General features: G+C 42.5%; 1 protein-coding gene across 5 annotated transcripts in view; it reads left to right on the forward strand.

Annotated features, from left to right (window-relative positions):
- HERC3 (HECT and RLD domain containing E3 ubiquitin protein ligase 3) overlaps nt 1–18,807 on the forward strand; it is a 112,771-nt gene that overhangs the window by 63,188 nt on the left and 30,776 nt on the right. For 3 of the 5 annotated variants that reach the window (XM_073340669.1, XM_073340668.1, XM_073340670.1), the window contains exons 13-22: nt 4,394–4,583; nt 6,167–6,330; nt 8,337–8,450; nt 9,988–10,011; nt 10,101–10,190; nt 11,883–12,053; nt 12,867–13,010; nt 14,447–14,613; nt 15,845–15,911; nt 17,858–17,940. In XM_073340669.1, the coding sequence (XP_073196770.1) occupies nt 4,394–4,583; nt 6,167–6,330; nt 8,337–8,450; nt 9,988–10,011; nt 10,101–10,190; nt 11,883–12,053; nt 12,867–13,010; nt 14,447–14,613; nt 15,845–15,911; nt 17,858–17,940 (1,214 nt within the window). The other 2 variants (XM_073340671.1, XM_073340672.1) reach the window with 2 other exon arrangements.

Genomic DNA, 18,807 nt, shown 5'->3' on the forward strand with positions numbered 1-18,807 from the left:
CCGTTTCTCAGAATGTGTTTAGAAGAAAATACAGTGTTTTGGCCATGTTAAAAAAAAATTCTTGCAACCGTTCCATTGAGATGCTTTGGTGCCTCAATGCTTTAAAGCAAGGACTTGATATTTGGCAAGGGAGTTGACTGGGTGTCAGAGATGAGCCCTCTGCCCTCCCTGTGAAAATCTACCCAATTTATAAACCCCTGAAAAAAAAATCTGAGTTTGCACATGCTCAATAAAGACTTGTTAGAATTTGGCAGCTAAATTCTCTGAAGGTTCCATCTGCACTGAGTATGTTCTCACAGCTCCTACTTGCCAACCAGACTGCACCATCCCCAAGGAGTGACTGACCATGCTGTGAACCGACTCAAAATGCAGAGGGTTAAGGAATGGGGAAAGGAGGTGCAGGGCAGAGGGACCGGAGCAGAAGACGGTGGAGGGGAGGCAGTAGCAACAAGTGGGGGAAGAGGGGCATTTCCTAACTAGAGTGCTTGACTCTGCAACCTTAATGTTCTTTTAATGTATTTTTGGATACAGTAGGTAAATGGAATGACAGTTCTCCATTATTGCATTACGCTGCAGCCTCTAGGTTTCTGTACAGTGATCCTATAGTCTTTGTATGGGTTAAAAATGAATGCACTTTAAGAGGATACTGCTGTACGCACCTATCTACTCACCACCTATCAAATACTGTATTTCAACAGCGCCAAATATAGGAGGGTTTTTTGGAAAGGGGAGTGTGACATTGCTCATGTAAACCCCCAAAACTATAATAATAAAGTGTAACAAAAGATGATTAGAAAGAATAGAAACTCAGGTCTGCAATAAGGATTTTTAGTATCAGTGTCAGATTTAAGTGTACAAAAGCTTAAACAATGGATTAAATTACTGTCACTTTACCTTTTTCCTCCTGCTGCCCTTCACTCCCAGAGTCCACCCTGCAGGGAGAGAGAACAGATGGGAATGTCAGCCTGGATTTTCAGCCTTCACAAAGTACTTCCTTGCTTTAGTGGGTTATTTTCAGACCCTTAATCGTACTGACACATAGCAGAGTACAAAAGAGCTGGTAATGAGATAAATGTGCCAGATATTGTGAGCACATGTGATGCGCACAGCATGGTCTTAGGTGAGCACTGAGCCAGCCTTTTATCGTTCTTCAATTTTTAAACTAAGAGAGAGGGAAAGCCAATTGCTGCAGAGGAGCATGTGGTTCAGGCAGAGACTTCTCTCAGAGGAGAGTCTATTGATAGAGATTCTCTAGGTTTTAGTCAGGAGTAGATGATGGAAAAGGAGAAAGCATGAGCCAGATCAGACAAGAAACATTCACATAAAAAAGAATCTGACACATCAGAAAAGGGCAGACAGATAAACAGCGACAAGGTTTTAAAGTGCTTGTACACAAATGTTAGAAGTCTAAATAATAAGATGGGTGAATTAGAGTGCCTTGTGTTAAAGGAGGATATTGATATAATAGGCATCACAGAAACTTGGTGGAGTGAGGACAGTCAATGGGACACAATCATTCTGGGGTACAAAATATATCAGAAGGACAGAACAGGTCGTGCGGCTGGGGGAGTGGCACTATATGTGAAAGAAACTGTAGAATCAAATGAAATAAAAATCTTAAATGAATCCACATGTTCCATAGAATCTTTATGGATAGTTAATTCCATGCTCTAATAAGAATATAACAGTAGGGATCTATTATCGACCACCTGACCAGGACAGTGATAGTGACAATTAAATGCTAAGGGAGATGAGAGAGGCTATCAAAATAAAGAACTCAATAATAGTGGGGGATTTCAGTTATCCCCAGATTGTTTGGGTACATGTCACCTCAGGACGAAATGCAGAGACAAAATTTCTCGATACTTTAAATGCCTGCTTCTTGGAGCAGCTGGTACAGGAACCCACAAGGGGAGAGGCAACTCTCGATCTAGTCCTGAGTGGAGCGCAGGATCTGGTCCAAGAGGTAACTATAACAGGACCGCTTGGAAATAGTGACCGTAATATAATAACATTTAATGTTCCTGTGGTGGGAAGAACACCTCAACAGCCCAACGCTGTGACATTTAATTTCAGAGAGGGGAACTATGCAAAAATGAGGAAGTTAGTTAAACAGAAATTAAAAGGTACAGTGACGAGAGTGAAATCCTTGCAAGCTACATGGACACTTTTCAAAGACACCATAATAGAGGCTCAAGTTAAATGTATACCCCAAATTAAAAAACACAGTAAAAGAACTAAAAAAGAGCCACCATGGCTTAACAACCATGTAAAAGAAACAGTGAGAGATAAAAAGTCATCTTTTAAAAACTGGAAGTCAGATCCTAGTGAGGTAAATAGAAAGGAGCATAAACACAGCCAAATTAAATGTAAAAATGTAATAAGAAAAGCCAAAAAGGAGTTTGAAGAACAGCTAGCCAAAAACTCAGAAGGTAATAACAAAATGTTTTTTAAGTACATCAGAAGCAGGAAGCCTGCTAAACAACCAGTGGGGCCCCTGGACGATTGAGATACAAAAGGAGCACTTAAAGACGATAAAGTCATTGTGGAGAAACTAAGTGAATTCTTTGTTTCAGACTTTATGGCTGAGGATGTTAGGGAGATTCCCAAACCTGAGCCGTCTTTTGTAGGTGACAAATCTGAGGAATAGTCACAGATTGAAGTGTCACTAGAGGAGGTTTTGGAATTAATTGAGAAACTTAACAGTAACAAATCACGGGGACCAGATGGCATTCACCCAAGAGTTCTGAAAGAACTCAAAAGTGAAATTGTGGAACTATTAACTATGGTTTGTAACCTGTCCTTTAAATCAGCTTCTGTACCCAGTGACTGGAAGACAGCTAATGTAACACCAATATTTTAAAAGGGCTCTAGAGGTGATCCCGGCAATTACAGACCGGTAAGTCTAACGTCAGTACCGGGCAAATTAGTTGAAACAATAGAAAAGAATAAAATTGTCAGATACATGGAAGAACATAAAAGTCAACATGGTTTCAGTAAAGGGAAATCATGTCTTACTAATCTATCAACAAACATGTGGACAAGGGGGATCCAGTGGCCATAGTGTACTTAGATTTCCAGAAAGCCTTTGACAAGGTCCTTCACCAAAGGCTCTTATGTAAATTAAGTTGTCATGGGATAAGAGGGAAGATCGTTTCGTGGACTGAGAACTGGTTAAAAGCCAGGGAACAAAGGGTAGGAATAAATGGTAAATTTTCAGAACGGAGAGAGGTAACTAGTGGTGTTCTCCAAGCGTCAGTCCTAGGACCAGTCCTATTCAACTTATTCATAAATGATCTGGAGAAAGGAGTAAACAGTGAGGTGGCAAAGTTTGCAGACGATACTAAACTGCTCAAGATAGTTAAGACCAAAGCAGACTGTGAAGAACTTCAAAAAGATCTCAGAAAACTAAGTGATAGGGCAACAAAATGGCAAATGAAATTTAATTGTGGATAAATGTAAAGTAATGCATATTGGAGAAAATAACCCCAACTATACACACAATATGATGGGCGCTAATTTAGCTACAACTAATCAGGAGAAAGATCTTGGAGTCATCGTGGATAGTTCTCTGAAGACATCCACGCAGTGTGCAGTGGCAGTCAAAAAAGCAAACGGGATGTTAGGAATCATTAAAAAAGGGATAGAGAATAAGACGGAGAATATTTTATTGCCCTTATATAAATCCATGGTATGCCCACATCTTGAATACTGCATACAGATGTGGTCCCCTCATCTCAAAAAAGATATAGTGGAATTAGAAAAGGTTCAGAAAAGGGCAACTAAAGTGATTAGGGGTTTGGAAGGGGTCCCATATGAGGAGAGATTAAAGAGGCTAGGACTTTTCAGCTTAGAAAAGAGGAGACTAAGGGGGGATATGAGAGAGAGATCTAAAATCTTGAGTGGTGTGAAGAAAGTGAATAAGGAAAAGTTATTTACTTGTTCCCATAATATAAGAACTAGAGGCCACCAAATGAAATTAATGGGCAGCAGATTTAAGACAAATAAAAGGAAGTTCTTCTTCACACAGCGCAGTCTACCTGTACAACTCTTTGCCTGAGGAGGTTGTGAAGGCTAGGACCATAACAGGGTTTAAAAGAGAACTGGATAAATTCATGGAGATTAAGTCCATTAATGGCTATTAGCCAGGATGGGTAAGGAATGCTGTCCCCAGCCTCTGTTTGTCAGAGGGTGGAGTTGGATGGCAGGAGAGAGATCACTAGATCATTACCTGTTAGGTTCACTCCCTCTGGGGCGCCTGGCATTGGCCACTGTCGGTAGAGAGGATACTGGGCTGGATGGACCTTTGGTCTGACCCAGTATGGCCATTCTTAAGTTCTTATGTTCAGGGATGTATGCTGAGTCACCTTCTCTTGTCCTTTTTTCCCTCCAGATCTTAAAGAGCTTTGAAAGCTTTTTGATTCCCCAGCTGTCCAGCTCCCCACCAGACGTTGAGGCAATGAGAATCTACCTGATTCTCCCTGAATTCCCCCTGTTTCAAGACTCGAAGCATTACATAACATTAACACTTCCTCTCGCGATGGCCATTCTGCGACTGGATACCAACCCCAGCAAAGTATTAGGTAAGGGATGAGCGCCATAGGGGTGCATCTTGTTCTGTGTCATGCCTTTAACACCAGTCTGGGGCACTAGGGGGAGATCATTCACAAAACATAGACTTGGGACTTTCAAAAGCACTCCCTGTTGGCTAAACTCTTCTGCTGTTAAGCTACTGCTGGCTTCAGTGATAGCAGAGTTAAGCTGGTACTGAGTGTCACTCACGGTGCTCTGTTGATGGCTGGTTTGAGGTTCAAATACTTGACTCTTCCTCTCTTTGTTCATCGAGATGTTAGTACCAGCTGTGCCTCATCCATGAATCAATCTCTATAGAAATCCTAGTTTTTTGTGTTTGTGACTGTCTAGAACTGTACAGGGTGCTTATACCCCTCCCTTCCAGCCTCTATTTTTTTAAATACTAAAACCTCCAAGTGGTAAATCACCAGATAGTGGCTTGTTCCTAATGCTTGAAATTAGTGGTTGAATTCTAAATGCTATTTTGTTTTTCACAAAATTTAAAGGCAGACTGGTTCTAGGGGTCGTGGTCCGGTATTGAGAGCAGAGCAGTGCTAGAAGCTAACAGGCAGTGTCCCAGCAGAGCCTGGGCTGGGGGTATTGCCTTTGGCTAGAGAAGATCTCCCCCTCTAAATAGGTGGTGTGGGCCGACCTTAAACACTTATGGGATTTTCATGGGGTGTGGGGAGAGGGAGGGAAAAGCCCGCAGGCAGATGGATTGAGAGGGGCCAGGCATAGGAATGGAGTGATGCAGAGGGGTGAGCATTTCTCCTTCATTTAAGAAGGCATGTTGAGTTCTCAGCAAGGTAACGGAATCCTGCAAAAAATCGATGTGGGCTCAACCACTGCTGGGAACAGGGGGACTACTGACGAGCTAATTGGTTGTTGCTAAGAAGGGAAAGAGGGGTGGAGGAAAGGGAAGAGCCTAGGGATCCCCTGAGTCGTCCTGGGTTCAAACTGCTGCTCAGGGCTAACTCCTGTCTTCTGCCTGTAAGCCTCTTGAGAGGGAACTGGAATCTAGATCACTGTGTGTCATTGCGTGGGGGTAGGAGTGTATTGTTTAAGGATGGAAATGGCACATGGGAGTTTCCCAGTAACCAATGACTGACTTGTGGGTGTAATGCTTATGCTGTATCCTAGGAGAAGAGGGTTTGGACAGGTTGTGGAACAGCCACTCTGTGGTCTAGTACAGTCTCTGGAATCGGGTTAGCTTGTTGGCAGTCACTGGACTATTGGGCCATGGTTGTCACTTGCTCTACAGGATACAGGACATGTGACTAACGAATAGGAATACAAATTATGGCCAAGGAGGTGTGTGGAAATTTCCCCCAACTCCACTGCTGAAAGGAGTCCTTGCTTACAACCTTCGCTTCACAAATGCATATATGTGTTCTCGTTTGGGTCAGTGCTTGCATTTTTCAGAGCTTTTAATGAAACTGCGGAGCCCATCTTTAAAACAGAGAGAGGCGGTACAATATATTGTATTGTGTTACAATACTTTTTTCTCAGATTCCATCACTGTAATGCCTGCTATCACCAAGTGCTCTAATAACAATATATATATAAATATATATATAATCTTTTTCCCCTGCAGATAACTGGTGGTCTCAAGTATGCCCAAGATATTTCCTGAGGTTAGTGAACCTCTATAAAGGCGCAGTAGTTTATCTCCTGAATGGAAGAAAAACATTATTGATCCCTGTCCTGTTCAGTAGTTACATTACAGCTGCTCTCAGGCTGCTAGAGAAACTTCACAAGGTAAGAGGCAAGCATGTGTGTTTTGGAACAGTGCGGTGTCATAGTTCAGGGGCTCTCTGACCTTTTCCATACCAATCCTTCTTCCCTGAGCAATGTGGGAGGGACCGGGTGGTCGCAACCCGTGACGCCAATTCACAAGCCCCAGGTTGAGGAGCCACATCATCATCTACCACAGACATTTATAATGGCAGCCAAGGAAAGAGAATGGTAGCCCTTCAACTGAACTTGAGGCTACGTTGTTTAAATTTATAGGGACTTGTTTGAAACAGTTTAATAAATAGCTGAACTTCGGTAGACCACCCCACCAGCAAAGCACATGGGACGCTGCACAATGTTAACACTAAAACACACACACACACACACACCCCATTCTCTTGATATCTATTTTCTTTTCTAAAAATAGCAGTAGCACAAAGCAACAGGAAAGATTAAATCTTTTTGTACATAAGAGGAGGAGTTATTTCTTGATTGTATTTTAGCGTCTTTCCATGTGCACTGTAACTAATGACACAAGTTTTTGGATGCAAACTAAAATCTGAGGCACCTCAGTTGTTTGCAAATGCTCTTTTTGGACTGTTGCCCGATCTTTAGATTATATATTAATTATATTGACTATGTAAGAATCCCCAGTGATCACTTTGAGGGTTAACAGGTTCGTGCCCCAAGTATTATTTAAATTATTATGTAGTTGGGAACCCCAATGTGCACAGTTGCAACACTCACACTATGGGAACTCTTTTATATTTACAAATATAGTTTATTAATACCTTTAGCACAGTCACAAACACCCTAGCTCAGTAAGGTAGATAGAGATACTACGGAATGTATATCTGCACATCTGTACACTCACACCATCCCTTGCAGAACAACCTGAAATGTTACCCATCGTCTTCCTCATCACTATCACCTCCCTCATCATCACCAGTGGCCATCATTCTGGTACCTTCCAAGGACTACATCTCCTTCTCCAACCACCCCTCGGCTGGGATGCCACTTTTATAATACGTTATGCTGACGCCGCTAAGTTTGATGCATATTCAGTATTGAATTTTCCCCTTTTCCTTATTTCTGTTTACTCACCTTACTAATGTTGGAGTGTCTTTTCCCTATAGGCTAGTATATCAATTATTATAACTTATTATTATACATGTCAATTCGTTACCATGTCCCCTTTTGTGGTTAGGTATCACATTTGTTATTTCGGTTCTTTCCAAGTTGTGGCGTACCTGTTAAGTTTAGAAGGGTATGAACTTAGGAAAGCCCCTATGCCAACCTAATTCAACGCATCCTTTATGTTAAAGGTCACAGCCATATATGGACCTTATGCTTCAGCTCATCACCATCTATCTAGGTGAAAGATCCCAAACATATGTATGCTAACTTTGACTTAGCTGAACATACAGCTCAACATGTGGCCTGTAGATCCCTTGTATTACAGCCAAAATATACTCTAATATAAACCTATAAACCTATTATAATAAAAGTCAAACCCATAAGAAACTTATGAGAAAAGATATATAGGCAAGCAAGCAAGCTAGCCTTAGATGTATCTCACGTACCTGTTATGTACATCAGTTCATTACCAGGACACTTCTGTGGCTGAGTCATATACCTGTGGTCAAAACTTCCCCTTATATTCTATTTTCGGCTCCCCAAATACTGGAGGTTTTCTGTTGGGCCATTTATCTGTGCAAAGTTTATCTGTTCAAAGTGCATAGGCCTCAAGCCTTATGCTAACTTGCTGATGCTAATGTCTTACAGGATACAGGCCTGTAGGTTTCTTGCATTACTGCTGAATATAATGCAAAGCAGAATATAATGCAAAGCAGTGAATACTAATAAAGGCAAGCTAGCCCACTGGGCTACAGGACCCAATCCTGCAAGCTGCTTTACGCAGGCAGATCTGAGTATGTGTGGAGTCCCCAATAAAGGAAAAGAGTCTGTGTTTTAAAGGTGGGAATAGGGCATATACCCTGAAATTTTAAACCTTTTGTTTTCTTAATCAGGTGAATCTGAAAGTTAAACATGTGGAATATGACACATTTTATATCCCAGAGATTTCCAATTTGGTGGACATTCAAGAAGACTATCTTATGTGGTTCTTGCATCAAGCAGGAATGGTAAGGGGTTTTAATGAGTTATGAAATTGCTGTCCGTCTTTGCCTCTTCAGTGCTATTTATAAATTTCAGTATCCCTAGTAATAATGATTGATTGCTGGTGTAATATATTGAATACAGGAGCATATGTGGGTAAGCCGTCTTTGATTTGGGTACTTACTAGCTCGATGACGATAACTTAAAACAATGCCATCAGAAGAATAAAGCTATCAAATATATATATTTAATGTCTCCTAAATGATCTCTAAAATTCACTAATGTGGTGTTATGCCTTCAGCTTAATTCAATCACTGTTTAACTTGATCCTCTTAATTTAATCAGAACCTCAGGAACCAAATCATGTATAATAAAAATATAACTTCTACCCTTAACTTCCATGCAGTGTAGCAGTAGCCATGTCAGTGCAAGGATATTAGAGACACAAGGTGGATGAGGTAATATCTTTTATGGGACCAACTTCTGGTGGTGAGAGAAGAGCTCTGTTTGACTCAAAAAATTGTTTCTCTCACCAACAGAAGTTGGCCCCATAAAAGATATTACCTTATCCACCTTGTCATCCTTTACTTCTATCGTTAAAGAAGAATAAGATGATCACTGGCTATATAATCTGCTCCCTAGAAAGAAACATTGTCATCCCAATGAGCAGGGCACTGCACTGGGGCTCAGGAGATCAGGTTCTATTCCAGGGTCTTCTGGTAACCTCGTGGGTGATCTTGGGAAAGTTCCTTCATCATTTAGTGCCTAAGTTTCCCCATCTGCAAAAACAGAGGTAATGATACTTGCCTCCTTTGTAAAGCACTTTGAAAGCTGTGAATGGCGAATGTGATATAGAAGCTAGGGATTGTTAGCATTAATAATGACTATGACCAAATTTCTGAATGAGGGAGAAGAAAAATATCAAGGGAGGCCACAATAATAAAAGATGGTTGTAACTAAAAGTTGTTTATCTACTTTTATGGACAGTAAAGACTGCAAAGTACGTGCAAGCTGTGACACCCCTTTTCAGTTGTATCATAATACTGTAATATCCTATGCTTGTTTTAGCCAAAGTGATGAGATGTGATCAGAGCAATGAGGCAGCTCTGTAATGGTGAAACTTAGTCAATTTATTGAAAAGCTGGTTAAAGGGATAAATGTGTTAAATGAAAATTGTAGCATTTGGTAATTGACTGAACTTAATGTTGTCACAGTTGTGGGCTTAAAGTAGTATCTATTTGTTTGCGATAGTCCCACTAGCAAAGCTAGAGAGGAAGTAATAAGAAGTTAATAAGTAAATTTTGTTGATTTTTTGGGGTGAAATTCACCCCTGTGCATAGGGTCAGCTCAAGGCTTACGGACCACTTGGGCTTTAAGTGGGGTCTAGCTGGCATATAAGCCTTGACGCAGCCCTCTGCTCAGAGGAAGAAGCAGGGGGTTTCATCCCAAAAGATACGAGATTCAGAGGAGCTGGATCTCCACTGAACTAATCCGTCCAAAAAAGCAAGACCTGGAATATCGAACCAAAAGAATTAACCTTTTTTTCCTTCTCTCTTTCCACAGAAAGTAAGGCCATCTATCATGCAGGTAAAAAAAAAAAAAAAATTGACTCTTCTCTTCACAAGTGCTTGTCCAAGTCGTAAACAGCAACTGAAATTTTCCTTTCTTCCTTCTAGGATGCTGTGACACTCTGTTCTTATCCTTTCATCTTCGATGCTCAAGCCAAGACCAAAATGTTACAGACGGATGCTGAACTGCAGATGCAGGTAGCCAGCTCTCCTCTCTTTCACTTTGCCTGTCCCTAGTCTTCTCTCCTGCCTTCCCCCACGTACTTAGGTGAAGTTTGCTAATCATTTATACATGGGCAGGATTTCATCGTTAATGTAGTTCTGTGACATCTCGCGGCTGTTAACTATCTGAAGGGCCTCTTGCTACTGGATTCCACTGAGGCGCTGCTAGAGTCCTTATTGTGCAGTAATCCTTTATGTAAATAGAGCTATTTCACTAGGAGAGGTTCACTGTGGTCAGAATTGTGATTTGCACCTTGGAATACATTCATAATGTGAGATTTTCATTCTGTTCCCCTAAGTGGGTGGCATCAAATACGGCTTCCGCCTGGAGATCCTGATGTTGAGTGAGTGATTCTCAAAAACTTAGTGCTGGGTTTATCATAGTATAAATGATCAAGCACCAATTTGGATCAAATTTGTGGCCACTAGTCAACATCATGGTCCTCAACTAAACCACACTTGTGTGCTCTAGGGAATGGAATCCAGAACTCTAGTGGAGGACAGTGGCTTGTGGTTGATCAGGTCTGATACATCCCTTTCAGTAGATGGCAGTGATGCCACATACTAATTAGCACATTACAGGGTGCTTCCCTCGGTTATCTTTGTGAATGTAAAAATGGCGTGTGTGAACAATGGGGTCATTTCTGTCGACATTCATCGAGGACCAGGGCGGGTGGAGGGGGTCATTAATAATGAGCCACTGGTTAAAATGTAGCACAGGTTGCTAGTGTCCAAAAGTTGTTACCATCTGATGCCTGTTTTGCGGACTGTGTGAAAAGAGAAAGTCTAGTTCCTAGCTGATGGGTTCCCTCACAATGAAAAACGGTCACCACAGTCACTAGAGGTGACTCTAGTCTCGGTGGTAGGGTTACCATCTTTGAAATGGAAAAAAAAAAAAATTGGCACCCCAATCCCCAAGGCAAGCCTGCCACAACCTCAACCCCCAACCACAGGGCAACTGCAGAACCCACTCACTCTTCAACAGCCACTTACATCGACTCAAACCCTCTCTGACACACACAAGGTACACTTGGGTGTTGGTGGGAGACAGCTGCTGTATTTCCAACAATTTTGGTCTGTTATTGCTTAAACTGCGGAAGTGGGAACACTGCTGCGTCTTCAGCTGGACACAGAAACTTTTAACATTAGATATCCTAGTCTATTTTGGTTGTGATGCAAATCTTTAGACCCACATAAAAAAACCCCAGCAGATTAAATTATTTTTCTGTCAACTGGCAAATCCATTAAAAAAAAAAAAAAAATGGACAGGTCGGTCAAATACCAGCCAAGTAGTAATCCTACTCGGCAGAGAGGCTAAAAGTTGAATGATCCACAGCGTCCTTCCAAGTCATGACCACGGGTAGCGTGGGAGCAGCTTGAACTGCTGTTTCCTATGTTGCACCTGTTCTGTATATCGAGGACTTCAGGTTCCTGGGAGGCAGTTTATTTATGAGCACTGTGCTGCTGTGAAGAGAGTATTTGTAGTGAATCCGCTGGGTCTCACGCTCAACAGTAATCAGACGGCTGTTGCTGGTGTAACAAGAGGCAGAAGGGAGGAAGACCATGGATTGGTCACAAACTAGTTGCTGGTGGTGGTACGACAAGAAATAAATAGTGCCAGGGTACCCTGCTTTTTTCAGTCTCTCTCTTTTTTGTGCTGTTTTATAGGTGGCGATCAATGGGGCGAATTTGCAAAATGTTTTCATGCTTCTCACTCTGGAGCCTCTGCTGGCCAGAAGCCCTTTCCTAGTTATTCACGTCCGCAGGAGCAACTTGGTTGGCGATGCTTTGAGGGAGCTGAGCATTCATTCAGATATCGATTTGAAAAAGCCTCTGAAAGTAAGATCCTTCAGGAGTTTTTTCCCTAATCTGCCTTATTTTCCTTGTTTCCTTCTCAATTCTCTTGGAAAACTGTTTCCCCCAATCCCTGCCACCCACACACTGGGCTCATAATAAGGTATATTATCCACCAGAGCTATAACTAGTAGCAGGGCTTCATCCAACCAATGGGGGGATGTGTCTGCCTCCTTCCTGATCAGCAGGCTTTGTTGGGACTGGTTGGCTCAATACCTTTGGGCTTCTCCCTCCTTGTAAAAGGACCAGGTAAAGGAAGCCCTAGGGAGGGGTTTGGCATCCGATGTGGAGGACTCCGTTGATGTGGCTACTGTATGTGTGTGGATGGGGAGGGGGATGTGAGACCAAAGTGAAAACAAACCCCAGAACAAGTATCTTGTTTTTATACAGTGTTATGCAATGTCTCTTTGCCATTTTGCAGGAAGAACTAGGCTGGGTCACCTAATAATGAACGTGTTTTATGTCTGAGAAGATGCCGCAGAGTTCAACAGCTGCTGGTATCCGTGCCCCTAACACTTGTGACCAGGAGAACTGCCCTCCTACTTGTGGGGAGGGAGTGTGCTATGACCTGCAGAGCAGCTTATTATTTATGACTTTTCCTCCACCCTGCCCACCCAATATGTTGAATCATCCCTTTAAAAAAAAAAAAAAGTCTTCTTAGTACTTTGCTTTCCCCCTTGCCTCCTGCATTGAAGCTGGTGTTGTATGTTATTCATTTGCATGACCTGTGATTAAATTTGATGCCTCTAATCTACAGTCACATTCGGTATCCTGATCAGTTACTGGTTTTCATGGCAGGTGATCTTTGATGGCGAGGAGGCTGTTGATGCTGGAGGGGTCACGAAGGAATTCTTTCTCTTGTTGCTAAAGGAACTCCTGAATCCCATCTATGGAATGTTCATCTGCTATCCAGAATCGAACCTGTTGTGGTTTTCAGACACGGTGAGTCACTGACCTGTCTGCATTGTTAGCACACACGTGCTACATTGAAGTTAGTGACAAAAGCTATGTGAGAGAAAGTAAGCTTCCTCTCGTTTTTTTCCCATGATGCTAACTGATAAGTGTGGAGCAATTGGACGGTGTGTATTCATTGCTTGATTCGATAGTTTGGTGTCTCAGCTATACACTGGGGAGGTACAAAATCAGAGACTTCCGATCATAAGGACTCCAAATTTCTGTGCATCCCCTGCTCTTCATATGATCATAATCAATACACTACAATATCTCATTCGTGCACTGAGCTTTTTAATGTACAGTGTCAGGCACCCGTGACATAACAATTAAAATAGCACAGTTACTCTGACTTGCCTACCTCTGTTTTGAGTGGTGTGGAATGAATGTCAGGTATACAAGAAACGGGTCACTCTCTCTTCTTAGCTGCAGAATTGAAAATTGCATTGTCGGGTAGTTGTTCAAGTATGTATGGTGCTTTTTTTTAAATAACCTGATTATTTTTAAACTTGAGAAAACAGCACATTACATTTTGTAACCCACAAATAACATTACTCTGCAATTGTTAGTACTAACATTGTGAAAATAGTAAATCAGACGGTGCTAAGAATAATTGTAGTATACACATGAGAATATCCCATTTAGATGGTTGCAAAGTTTAAAAAATGTGTGCAACGCTATTGTCACTGACACACAAATCTCAAACCAAACAGCAATGAAGACGGACGTGAAATACATCAGTAGCGACTTGTGTGCTCCTGGATAACAATGCCGTTATGCATGACTTTTAAATGAAAATAGGCTTTTTTGTTTGGATTGAAACATTGTCCTGCAGTGTTTGGAATGGAAACATTGTGGCCTTGGGAACCTGGCTCTTCTCTCATTAGGATCCAACTTCAGGGATGTGCAAAAGGCATAACAGATTAAAAGTAATTCGGCTGTAACAATCTAAGGTGGTGATTCGGCTGAGGCTCCAGTCCTGCCATGAGCTCTGTGTGGACTGGGGGTTCTGCTCACAGGGAGCTCATGGCAGGAGTGGAGCCTACAAGTGATATTTTTACATCTGTCCCTCTTAAATATCTGGGGCCAGTTCATTCACAATACAATTATTAATAATGACTTACAGTAACATTTACTGGATGGGCGGTGCTGTCCAAACAGTCAAGGAGCACAGTCTCGGCTCTGAGACGTTCACAGTCAAAGGCCAGATTTTCAGAAGAGCTCAGCTTCCATTTAGGCAACCAACTGAAGTGGCTGTGTTTTCAGACAAGCTCCACATCTCTACAGCAGCTGCTTGGGGGCCGAAAATCAGAATCCAAATTGTGATGCTGCAATATGTTTATATCTGCAGGGGGAATATACGTTGGTGTTCCATTAAGCTGCGCAATGAATTTTGTTCTAACTGTGACTTCCCTATGTGTTCGAAGTGTTTTGTAGAGCACAACTGGTTTCACTTGATCGGCATAGTGTGTGGACTTGCTATATACAACTTCACTGTGGTGGACCTCCATTTCCCGTTGGCGCTGTACAAAAAACTATTGAATGTGAAGCCCTGCTTAGAAGACTTAAAGGAGCTGTCCCCTACAGAAGGAAGGTATAATGCTGAAGGACTATCTAGGCTGCTGCTCTGACTTCTAGTGGGGACTGGGAGGGGAAGGTGTTCATCTGAGAACAACGTATGTTAAACTGGTTAATGTTAGTTAAATAAATGACCTGCTCACTCGATCAAGTAATTAATTCTAGGGGCCCTGATCCACCAAAGTGCTTAAGTACATGCTTTATTCTAAGCACCTAGGAGTCCCATTGAAATCAGCGTGCCCCCTCACGTGCCTAAGTGGCTGACTGAATCTGGACCAGAGTGGAGTAGGGTCGTGGGGGAGGCTGCTTGTCTTTTGAAGCTTTCAGCAGCCACATGGGCATGTAGTGGGCTGCAGGTCGGGGTTCAAGAGATCTGGGTTCTAGTCCGCGCTCTGCTGCTGACCTGCTTGGTGACTTTGGACAAGTGACATTGCCTCTCTCTGCCTCTGTTTCCCCCATTCCAACCTTGGTCTGACTTATCAGTTAAGACTGTAAATTCTCCACCGTACAAGCTCTGTCATCTGTTCATTGCTTGGCCTGATGGGGCTCTGATCTCTGTTGGAGCCACCGTAAGCGACAGTGATGATAACCGGCGAGAAAGGCAATCAAATGTCAAAGAGGAATGGCTTCTCCTGAACACAGGGAAACTGAAGAGTTACTCGCTGAGCATTGTTTTTCCCTAGCTCTCACAGGTCGCAAGGTTCAGGTCATATGAGATTCTTGGTCTGATTATCATCTGACATAGATTGCTATGTGATTTTTTTTTTTAGCTCAGAGTTGAACTATATTTAAAAAAAAGAATTGATGGGGCAAAGTGAGAGGCCAGGAAGGTACAGGAGTCCTGCAGCCACATTTTGGGAGACATTGGTGGGACTCTAAAAAAGGGAACTATGGATGTGCCCCCCCTTCTGCAGCCCTCACACCTATCTTGTGGTCCTTCAGAGCTAGAAATCAAATGCTTTTTCCAAGCAGTGGGCCACTAAACAGGATCCTTGTTCTTGTCAGACACAGACTAGATTGAGAATTTGTAGTGCTTCATTTATTCTAATGCACACGTGTATATGGGAATGCATGTCGTTGGGCTCCTTTACACAACCCAGAATTTCTCTCTATCTTGTCCTGTTACTCTGACTTATATTATTTACATTCACTGCTGGGGTTTTTCCTTTAAACATAAAGCACAGAGAGTATTGCCTCTTGGTTGTCTGATTTGTCTCCTTCTCCTCCCTCCCCCGCCTGTCTCATAGGAGTCTTCAGCAGCTTTTAGATTATCCTGGGGATGATGTAGAAGAAACGTTCTGCCTGAACTTTACAGTAAGGCAAATTAATACCATTTGTCAGTGATGTGATTTGTTGTGTTGGTGCCCACAGAGGCCACAGACACGTGTGGGTGCTGTGGGTTAGACACAAACATGCCCATAAAATACGTGCTGCATATTGCAGAAATGTTAAACTTCCTTGCAGGTATTCTACTGTTCTTGTGTATGTGGTCAAGAAGACTGCGCTGCTCAGTGGATTAGTTTTCAAAAGTGCCCAACTCCCATTTTCAGAAATCACCTAGGCACTTAGGAGCCTGTGTCTCAGTGACTTTCACTGAGGTGTAGGCTCCAAAGTCCCCCTTGAAAATGGGGCTTTGGCTCCAAAGTCACTTGGTTGCTGTTGAAAATGTTACCCCATACCCATCTTTTTTTTTTTTTTTTTTTTTTCCTTTTTCTTCTTCTCATAGACTTTAAGGTCAGAAGGGACCATAATGATCATCTAGTCTGACCTCCTGCCACTTCTATCATTCTGTTGTTGGTAAACAGTGCAGACTCCTTTTGTGACTTCAAACATTCACAGGGAACGATATTTTACTATTGTGTCAGACCTTCCTTGAGCCAAAACGCTGCACTACATCACGAGGACACTGGCTTTGGCAGGCTGAAATAGTGAGGCTGCAAAAGATTTTCTCCCAGCTAGTAAATGCAATTGATAGCCTCTGCAGTGGGGTGGAAATCCAGGAGAATCTCTGGTTTCTCTGCCTGGTTGCTCAGTCTGAAAACATGCCCCCAGAGGCACCTCGCTCACTTCAAAGTTACGATACCATGGCAGGCCCCAAGCTGAGATGGTCTCACATGGAACAGGATGTTCTGGGTAGGCCCTAAATTTACAAGTAGGTGCTTATCACTGTCCTGTTTTATACAGAGGAGTGTCTGGGGTGGAGATGGATGCATTAGTCCAACATCTGAGCACACCTGTTACTAGCAAGAAGACACGAAAGCTCCTTTCCCAAGGGACTCTGATATAGCTGATATGGCCAGGTATTGGGTTGGATATTGTGAAGAAATCCTTCCCACCTCACTGTGCTCTGGGAAGGCTAGACTTCATCTTGTTTGATAAGGGAGGGCTTTTAAAATAAAGCTGGCTTATAAATCTTGGCTCTAGAGTGAACCAATTTTGGGTCTAACACAGCCACACCCCGGTCTGTGCTACCATTCAGGGTGAAGTCAGGAGGCTTTAGCACTGATCCCATCCGCCTATAAAAAGAAAAGTTAAAATAACCTTATATAACTTCCCCCAAGCGCTTTTGTGCCTGGTTTCAGGCAAAAGGACATCTTTACTGCTGTGTTGATGCCTTGAACTGGATTCATAATTTTCCCCAAATGGTCTGAAGGAGATCTGTTTTGTGGCTCATTTGTGCTGGCTGGCTAAAAATCTGGCTCATAATATTTTATCAATGAGACACTTTAAAATAATGATTATGTATGGAGTGCCTTTGTACTGCTGGCATTCTAGCTCTGTTATGAACAGAGACAAAAGTGGCACATTAGACTTATCAAGTGGTCTGGTAATCTACTGTGAGAGTAGATTAATTGAGCATCCTGCATTGTCATTATTCAAAGGGGACTTTGTTGGTGCCAATACACATGGCATTGGTTAAATGTAATTTTTAGCAGTTATCAATCTCTTGTTTTTCAGCATGCGGTTGACTTAATAGGGTGGCTTGGTTCTCTTTTAGGTTTGCATTTGGCTTTGATTGCAAATCATGATCTAAGAGCAAATGTTGAGTATGAAAAATGATGCAAGCAGAGAAGGGTGTCTGTGCATTTTTTTTCTCTAACTCATCATATCTGTTTTCCCAGCCTCCTTCCCTAGCCCTTTGTGTGTCAGTAGCTATGCACTTTACCTGGAGCAGGTAAAAGAACCCTGCACCATCCTGCAAGCTTGTATGGTGACACACACAATGGGAAGACAACTTTTTTATTTTTTTTTAAACATAGATATGTAGAGAAAGCTATGGCGTGACAGAGCAGAAGAAGCTAATACCAGAAGGAGACAAAATTACTGTGCAGAAGGACAATAGGTGAGTTACTATCATTGAGAATCCATGGCAACCGAAACGCTTTTTTGGTGATGCCTACATCAGTGGGCACATGGATGATCACGAACTGAGACAGGGGATAGATAGGTTAACGCAGGGGGAAATGTTGGGCCAGACTTTGAAAAGATGTCAGAACCCAGTGGGTCCCATTTCAGCACTTAAAGTGACCAGATTTTCAAAAGAGTTTAACTTCCTACCCCTTATTGTTAAGGCCTGGTGAATGACCCTCACCCCATCTCACCTGCACTCTCTGTATAAGGCCCTATCCATCACTTAAGCCCATAATGCAGCTGCTAATCTCCCTTTGCAACTGATTATGGGGGAGACCAAATACGAAAACACGCATCAAGACTGTAACAGAAGACATAGACGTCCATATAAATGGCCCTTCCAAAGGCCTGAGCCAAAGATGACACTTGAAATCGTCCGTTCCAGAGTGGAGGGATTCTCTGCAGAGAAGGCTGCCATTCTGTCTGGTATGGAAGCAGACATATGCCTGCGAGAGAGAGAGAGAGAATAGCACCATACATCCCTGGCATGCATATAGGTTCGAATGCTGAATGCAACGTTTATGGCAGCACAAATACTTGCATGTGATAAAAGGCTGACGAAAAACAGTGTTATGAAAGATCATGGTATCATGGCTGAACTTGACCAAAGCAGTACTTTCTGTTACATGTGAACAGTTTGCATGGCCAACTGACTTCCGCCTGACAGAAAAAACATGCCTTTTCATAGGCGACTTTAAGAGTCACCGGACCATCTGGGGACATCCCAGCAATGACAACCATGGGGAAGAAGTTAGGAAGTGGGCAGCAACAAACAACCTGACTCTGCTGTATGACCTCC

This window comes from Lepidochelys kempii, chromosome 4 (genome assembly GCF_965140265.1).
Source record: "Lepidochelys kempii isolate rLepKem1 chromosome 4, rLepKem1.hap2, whole genome shotgun sequence".
NCBI classification, from domain to species: Eukaryota; Metazoa; Chordata; order Testudines; family Cheloniidae; genus Lepidochelys; species Lepidochelys kempii.